Source organism: Chanos chanos, chromosome 11, assembly GCF_902362185.1.
Source record: "Chanos chanos chromosome 11, fChaCha1.1, whole genome shotgun sequence".
In the NCBI taxonomy this organism is placed as follows: domain Eukaryota; kingdom Metazoa; phylum Chordata; class Actinopteri; order Gonorynchiformes; family Chanidae; genus Chanos; species Chanos chanos.
The window spans coordinates 18245054-18253806 of record NC_044505.1 but is presented as its reverse complement, the minus strand read 5'-3'; the positions used below and the strand labels follow the sequence as shown (position 1 = coordinate 18253806).

Here is an 8753-nt window from a genome sequence, read left to right as displayed (position 1 = left end):
AAAGAAGGAAAGAAAGAAAGAAAGAAAGAAAGAAAGAAAGAAAGAAAGAAAGAAAGAAGGAAAGAAAGAAAGGTGCTTCTGGTCACTATTTGTCTATGTACAATAACATCAACAGAACAAAAGGAAAATTAAGTACAATTATAAAGTTGTTTCCTTTTTCATCGTTTTATCCGTATTGTCTAACCATTGCATTAACTATCTAGAGGTTGTGACTTACTTTTGACAGCCAGTACTATAATGGCAACTAGCTGTAGAACACAGAGTAATCCCAGAAAGCACACAGCCAATTTGTTGCATCTTCCGTGAATACTTGGATTCCTCTGGGGGGTGCCGAAATGATCTGTGCAGCTCATTGGTTGTGCCTTGATTTGTCCTTCCATTCCTGAGACAAACCCAGATATTCAAACAAAGAAACAAAACAAAACAGATAATTAAAAATTATAATAACACAAAAGAAATACAGCACATTTACTCATCTGAATGCAGATGTGCAGTTATGCCCAATGAATTCACATAACTTCAAAGTTTTACATACATGTTCAAAATGCTGTGTATGGACATTTTATGGAAGTTTATGTTTGAATGAACACTGTTTTTTTTTTGTCTGTCAGACCCTGTCAGAAGGTACTTTAGGACATTTTAAGAACTGGAAGAAATACCATATAGATACTTAAAAGAGGAAGAGGATTCACTCAAGAAGGTCTGACCACAGAGATATAACAGTGACCTCATTACAACAGCTGTTCATCACTACAATGCTGTTCACATAATCAGTCTTTAGTTTATTACTAAAAAAAAAAAAAAAAATTACCAACCAGCACCCATAAATATTATTTTCACGATTAAACAATGTCATGAAGTTTTGACACTGATGCTTGCGATGTTATAAAAGTAAAAGTGATTAATGAGGTCATGGTTAAAATGGGAAAGATTATGCAACAACATGTTTGGCTGAAGGTTAGAGCTACATTTTTTTTTGAGAGCATTAAACATGGTCATTATTGCAGCTATAGTGTCCATACACTGTTTAATCTCCAAACTGTTCTTGAGTTAATGGAATAAAATAAGTAAACTATACGCTTACCTATATACAACGATTTTGTAAAATAATTTTCTACTGCTTAAGATGACTATTTAGACAATGTAGGACAAGACACGAGTTAACAATTACACTGAAGATGAAGCCGCATATTATATGAGTTTAATCATTAAGTTTTTCTGATGAAGTGCAGTACGAACAGCCACTGTTTTCAACACCACATTAAATAAATGTTCTTTTGGGGTTTTTTTTTGCCAGAGTTTGTATATTGGTGAGTGGTCATACCGGAATACCCTTGAATAGTCGCCATTGTTTGATAGTCCTGGTCCAACGTTGTGGACTTTTCCTCAATGTTAGCGTAGACTTGTTCCTCCATACTCTTCAGTCGTTCCCAGTGATGTTGATTCCTGCGACTCAAGCCTTCAATGCAGTTCCTTATTTTAATGCTCCGTGTGTTTATCTTGTTATGATTGCGACTCTGTTCTCATGACCATAACTTCAACATATGGGCATAAATAGAAGCACGTTTCACTTCTCTATTCGGACTGTGGATGATAAATACGTTCAGGAATTGGTGTGAATGAGGCTGAGGGTGAGTGTGTGCATGCATGGGAATGTGCGTGACTGTGTGTGTAGGTGTTTGCGTGCGTTGCGCAATGCTAATCTGAGGGTCTTCTTCTGAACAAATTTACTGAGATGTGTCTTCGCTCTCTGCAATGGACTGGCGACCTGACCAGGGTTTTTCCCACGCCTTTCGCCCCATGAGTGCCGGGATAGGCTCCAGCAACCCCCCTCCCCTTCGACCCTAATTAGAATAGGCGGCTTAGAAAATGCGTGAATGAATGAATGTCTTAGACTTAGACTTAGACTGCTTTTATTGTCATTTCCACATATGCATGAGTCATACATACAGGGGAACGAGATTGCGTTACACAAGGACCACAGTGCCACATAAAACAATATAACAAATAAATACCACATATGTCCTCACACTATCTGATGATCAAAAAACAGCATGCCCCTTACAAATTCAGACAAGCCGGTGATGAATATATAACACATCTACTGAGCCAAAAAAACCCCAAAACAAACAAAAAAAACCCCATCAGTATAGTCTTTAAAAAAAAAAACATCCTTACTAAATACACATCAAAACTGCTGTGCAAAAAAACTCAAAGTGACATTAACAGCTGTTGTTAAATGTATGCGGAAACCTTACTACAGTTCTGCCTGGAGCATTTTGTGCATGGCTACCACTGTCAGCCATATTGGATTAAGGGTGTCAGCAATCAAATAATTCTTGGAATACTAGATAGTAACTGCTGTTACAATATTGTGGACCTACTGATACTGCCCCCTAGTGGTTTGGAGAACTCCATCACGATAAACTAACCCATAACAGAGTTCAATTAACTGTCCACAAATGTGGACATCATGCATGAAAAGGTTAAACTATAAATGTGGATAATCCAGTAACTCACCCTTTTAACTTTCAGTACTCTGGGAGAATAAGTAGCACAAAACTGTTGCCTGTTGTGAAGGCATTGCAGAAAACATGAAATTTGAAAATTCTCAAGCAGTGCATAGATAAGGAAATATGTTGATAAGAAAACCAGTAGCTCTTTTGACACAGAACCGTGAGTGGGTTGAAAAAGTGGGACTAATTTGAGCCTGGCCCATTCTTAAAATGTGCCAGAAGTCCTTGACAACTGGTTTCATAAATTGTTTAAGTGACTAATGGCACTCATAACATCGATTCAAAGGCAGTCCTTCCCTTTTTGTCTTATTTGCGTGTTGTTTAACTAATTTTAACAGATTCTTGCATTCTTTTGACTCTGTTAAATGTTTGGACACCTTATATTGTCAATATTTACTCGCATCTGATAGATTTTTCAAATGCAGAAATATTTGCGACGATAACCGTAGTTCTCTTAATGCCTTAATCATTTTTTTTAGATTTACTATCTGTTACAAGGTAATACATATGTTACAAGTACATTGTTAGCATGTAATACAGGTGGTCTGGGAGGGATGTTAAACATGCATGAGCATATATGTCCACAAGAGGGTGCACTGGAGCCTAACTTGTCGGCAGTATACTAGTTTCTTGTCCTGCTGAAAAGAAAATACAAACGGAAGCCACTAGAGTGCATAGAAGGTCCACAGAAGAAAAAATAAAACCACAAATCATGTTTCAGGTGAAATATCAGAGTATGACTACAGTTACTAGAATGACTAAAAAAAAAAAAATAAAAATTATTGATTACACTGAATAAAATGACTAACTTAATTTCTGAGGTACGTGTGGATGGTTTATTTATTGAATGCTTTTCACTATCATCGTGATATATCGACTTACACAAAACAGTCATTTTCTGCGATCGACCCACCTGCATTACTGTTGGTCTTTCCAACTTTTCCTGACCAGCTACTCGACTCTCTATTAGTACTTCCATTGGCTGAAAAGATTGTGTTGTGAAATGTTGGATGTTTGTGCAGGGACTGTATACATTTAGATAACCTTTATTATTCATTATTGTAATAATAAAAGTACATTCATCCTATCATTGCTATAGGATCCTAATACTGTAAAAGTTATGAAGGAAAAAAAAATAATTGCATTAATAAAATTTTCTCACGTGGAGAAAGCAATAAATAAACACTTGCACTGACAATGAGGCTAAATATTGTTAGAGTAAAACAGTCCAACCGGAAATACCATGCAAGCAGAAAATGTTCAACACCATGTTAAAACAAAAGTGTCCTATTTCTGGGGTTCATAAAAATGAGCACTCAGTGTCCTTAATTAAGGAGTTAAAATCTTGAGCACCCTCGTCTGTTAAATCTCTCCCAGGGTCTCGTAGATGACTTCTGGCGACTGGCGACCACACCTGGGGCTTTTGGGCTGGGGCTGGGGAGACTTTGGTCGTTTGTTGACTTTGCTGTAGATTGGAAATAGTTCATCTCTCTTTTGATCTTGTTGTTGAACTTCATCTGGTCTGGAATTTGTGACTACTTCTGGCTCACTGTATATCGGCTCCTCAGTGATATGATTGGGCCTTGGTGATTTCTGTCCCACATGTGGTGAGACAAGTCTGTTAACCTTAGAGTACACTGGTTCGGACTGGTTGCCATGGTGAGATGTTGCTGAGGACGCTGGCTGATTGAGTGCATCTGCAGGATTGGCATATATGTGCTGGTTTGCATTAGAGGCAGAGTGGACGAGGTCAACAGGATTGGAATAGATAGGTTCTGTTGGGTTGCATTGTTGGTGTTTGACAGGGGTGGAGTTCTGGTCCCTCCTCAGTATCACTTGTGAATTAACTGCATCTGCTGGCTGCGAGTATATTGGCTCATCTAAGCCAACCTCATTGGTCAGTTTTATATTTACTGTCTGGGCGGAGCCGGTGGCTTTAGACCTTTCTGAATACACCGATTTAGAAAAGCCAACGGCATCGATGGGAGTCGAATAGATTGGTTCGGCCGGGGAAACGGCGTCTGAGCTCAGACACTCGGTCGAGTCTGTGCCACTGGCCGACTCGCAGTGTACACACTCGCTTGATTCGCCCGAATCTGAACTCACGCTGCTGAAAGTATCAAGCGAGATGGCACTGTCAGGTCTCCTGGGCAAAGGAGAGTTAGGTTCACGGTGACCCTTGGGGACGGAGAGGGACTTCTGCTCGCGGATCGCAGACTCAATAAGGTTCAGGATCTCATCGCCTTGCCTCGTCTCAAAGTTGAACGTTCCAGGCCCTGATTCACAACGCCGCCCTGCCTCAATGGAAAACATCAGCTGGAGAGGAAGATGAAAAGGGGAAGCAGAAAAATGGTCTCAGACACACAGCTGATTAAATAACATGGAACCATGACATTTTTCCCTTTTGCGAGACAGTTTTACCGTCTGTTGTTAATTCTGACCCAACCTAAAAACATAATCTGTAAAACATCAGTTTTTATACACATAACACGACCAAAGTTTTACTAACAAGCATGTCCCCATCACTGCCCTGGGCCAAACTTAAAAAAAAAAAAAAAAAAAAAAAAAAAAAAAAAAAGCTTTTCATCCATTGCTCCACCGGGTAAATAGGGGTTTACAGTGTGAGACCCCGCGGTGTGACTTACCTTGTCCCGTCCGTAACGCCGTAGAAGTCTGTAAGGCCATTCCATCAGCGTCTTTCTGGTCTCCAACTCCTTGAGCACCAGTGACTCCGTGCCAGCCTCCAACCAGTATGTCCCCTGAAGCTTGCAGTGATCTGCAGCCTCGGACTGTTGGACAGTCACCTTGAACTCACGCACTGAGAGGGATACAGACGAGATGACATGAAAAACCCAGTGCTGACGAAAGACTGATGGGTATTTCGTGTGAAACGGGTGACGTTGCCGCGTTACTGGTTTTCTCCTGCTTTTGACTCACCATCCTCTCTGGACACGTAGATCTGATTTTCTTCCATGGGAGGACCCTGACTCTGAGCACCGCCTCCACTACCACCGCCCTGAGATAAAGAAATAAAAAAAAAAAAAAGAAAGACAGACAGGATGTTCAAAACTGACTTGTCCTTACGAGAGCTGACACGACATGGGTGGAGCACGAACCCCACCTGAAAGGCGATCTCGCAGATCTTCTCCACCCAGTCTTCGCAGCTCTCCCTCTCGGCCGCTAACACCATGCGCTTGGTCTCCGTCTCCACGCAGAAGGCAGTCATGTTGTCTCTCGGGCAAGCCTCGGCATGGGGGGGGAGGCGCACCACGCTGACGCAGTCGGCCAGGCGGATCACCCTGCGGTCGGGCTGCCGTCTGACCACCGTCGGCTTATCGCTCCCTGTCTCGGTCATCTCCAGACGGGCCACCCCCCTCCGGCTTGAGGGATACAGAATCATCCAGTACCTCTTCCATTTCTGGTGAAAGGAGAGAATGAGGGGATGGGGAAGACATGGTCGAATGGAGAAAAAAAAATGAAGGGTGAGCTGACGAGATTAGTTGAAAGTGAACTTCACATCGATAATAGATTTGTTTTTGAGCTTATAAGTGAACACATTGACACTTATCAACACACCTATTCTGACGTCAGCTGAACAATAACCATAACTTTTTACAACAGGAATATACAACTCAGGCTCTTGAGTCCATAAATACTGTTGGTTCTTGTCTCTACAAAGCGCTACATACCTCTGATTGGCTGAGGAATGTAAACACCAATTTCACAGACATAAACCAGCCTCGAATTTTCTGGCAAAGTCAGAAAACTCAGTGACTCTAGCCCTTGAGAACTGGACTGTAAAAACTTTGGTGCACAACAGTCTCACGGCAAAGCAGAGGGCAGGGTAAGGCAAACTTCCTCTCTCCAAACTAACAGCCATATCTAGCACTAGGAGACTGATAAGCGGAACGTGTGATATCACACTAGGCGCTTGGAAAGAGGGGCGGAACAAACATTACTCACCTCCCTCCTCCCTCCTCAAGGAGTCTACGGGCCCTAACAACGGGTTGGAGGGTGTGCAAACAACAGAGGGTTGCATGTGCGTGAGTGGGTGTGTCACTGGAATTTGGCATATCGTGAAAAATGAGGAAGCGTTTCAGTCCTTGTCCTAACATGCAAGGCTGAAAGAAAAAGAAAAAAGAAAAAAGAAAAATCGCTTTCCTCGTCCTAATTATCTCATTCCTTCGCTGGAGTGCTACTGCAATGAAGGCTTGTTGTGGCAAGGACCTGACCAAGTTCAACATCCAAAAGGGAACTCATTCACGAGCAATCATATCCCAAACAGTCAGACCTGAATCCTTCTTACACACTTCAAAGAAACAACTATTGAAATTAAAAGTCACCTGAACGTGAGAATTACTTTATTATTCGTATGAATGAGTATGTGAATGAAGGCAAGATTTTTCGGGTATATGCCCACGAGCGAAACAAACTTCAACGAACTCGTGATTTGTCCTGTATTATTTTGACATTAGAGCAGACGTTGTTCCCAACATCATATGTTTGAATAAGATCTTACAGCAACGGAAAACCGAGCTATTTTTCTCCATTAGAAAAGCACAACCTCTTGCAAAAGACAAAACAGAGTTTTGGATATCAGAATCAAATATGTGTCTTACCTCGACATATTTGTGGTGTTGTAAGTGCACCTCTCCTTGTTTCACATGGGCATCCATAATGCACTATCTAGTTTACACTGCCACACTAATTACTCTGAAATCTCTCAACACCCCGCTGCGTAGTTTATTATATCCTGAATGATCCTGTAAATGCACACACGGTAATCTAGCCACATCGCTCCGCCCACAAATTCACGACACGCGCTTGCTTCATATACATTTACAAAACCCTTGTTTGAGCCTTAACTAGGCGGTGTGCTGTGTTCGTGACACAAAAAGTGAGCAATGCAGCGAAACAGCTTATTGTACGCTTTTTTCACATTTGTTTATTACAACAAAGACAAACCAGTGCAGACGTGACCAACTTCGAAGAACGGTCATATTCATTAACTGACGCAGAGTATAAAGGGTATTGAAGACGGAGAAGTGCCCATGGAAACTAACTAAATAAAATAAAGGCAAATTTGGAACGACCAGTTGTTCATCGTAAAGAAACAGTCTACCGCTGAATAATTTAGACATTTTTTCTAAATCTGACTGATAAATGTAATCTTGGCATACATTCAAAATTATTCTTTAAATTAAATTGAATTACGTGACGTTCAGTCATTACTAGTAAATAACATAGAGATTTAATCAACCAGCATTTGAAATCTTACATAGTTAGCTCACAGAAACTTTACAGGAAGCTGCTAATGTAACATTAAGCAGCAAAAGCTAATTTAGACTAAGAGGCATTAATAAAACTTTATTATTCTCGTTAATAGCCAAATGCCCCCATCAAAGATAAAAATGAGCTGCGAACAGTTAAGGCTTCTGCTCGAACAAGTAGATGATACGATTATGACGCTGTAGTACCCTGTAGAATCACCACAGAGATAGAGTAATCGAACCATTTTCAGAATGTTCTCTAGGATTAAAATAACTCAGACACAAAAGCACTTTGTGTTACTCTAAATATTTCATTATCGCACGGCGTGATTTCCATATTAACGTTTTGTGTGCTTCGGAAGGATTATTAAGAAGTTTAATGCATCCTAAAAGACAGTGCTGGGTAAGCAATATAATGCTAAATATATATGTATTCAACCAAATGTGGTCCACCACAATTAGTCTATCGAGATAATTTAGACGGTAATTTAAACGTGTCTGTGGTGTGCCTTGAAAAATTAACTGTCCAGGCGGAGACTCCCCCGGGAGGAGGGATGCTGAGCACTTACAAAGCTGACTACAAACATCCGTACGACCGCCGCCTGCCGCTGTTTGACCTCCATCCGAGACCCTCGGTCCCCACACACCAGAGAGTACTGCACATGAATAGACTACATACATACAAAAAACCAAAAACAGAAAAGAAACCCAGTAAAACACACATACACAAATTCATGGCTACACCAGCTTTATTATTATTATTATTATTATTATTATTATTATTATTATTGTTGTTGTTATACATTTTATTTTGTTTGTTCATTTTAGATTACTGATCTGAGGGCACAGTACCAGAGACATTTGAACAAAATCACTCACAATGTCAACACTGCTAAGTACTCCTTTGCACAGGTGAGAGTAACAGACTCACGCCAACTACCTCCCTTAACACACACACACACACACA

General features: G+C 40.8%; 1 protein-coding gene across 1 annotated transcript; it reads right to left on the bottom strand.

Moving 5' to 3' along the window:
* Nucleotides 1-3878: 3878 nt before the first annotated feature.
* Nucleotides 3879-7192, bottom strand: dok1a (docking protein 1a). Its single transcript, XM_030787787.1, has 5 exons — nucleotides 7136-7192; nucleotides 5633-5934; nucleotides 5454-5521; nucleotides 5162-5334; nucleotides 3879-4832 (listed from the first exon to the last, which is right to left on the bottom strand). The coding sequence occupies exons 1-5, from the start codon at nucleotides 7190-7192 to the stop codon at nucleotides 3879-3881; spliced, it is 1554 nt and encodes a 517-aa protein (XP_030643647.1).
* Between the last annotated feature and the right edge of the window lie 1561 nt (nucleotides 7193-8753).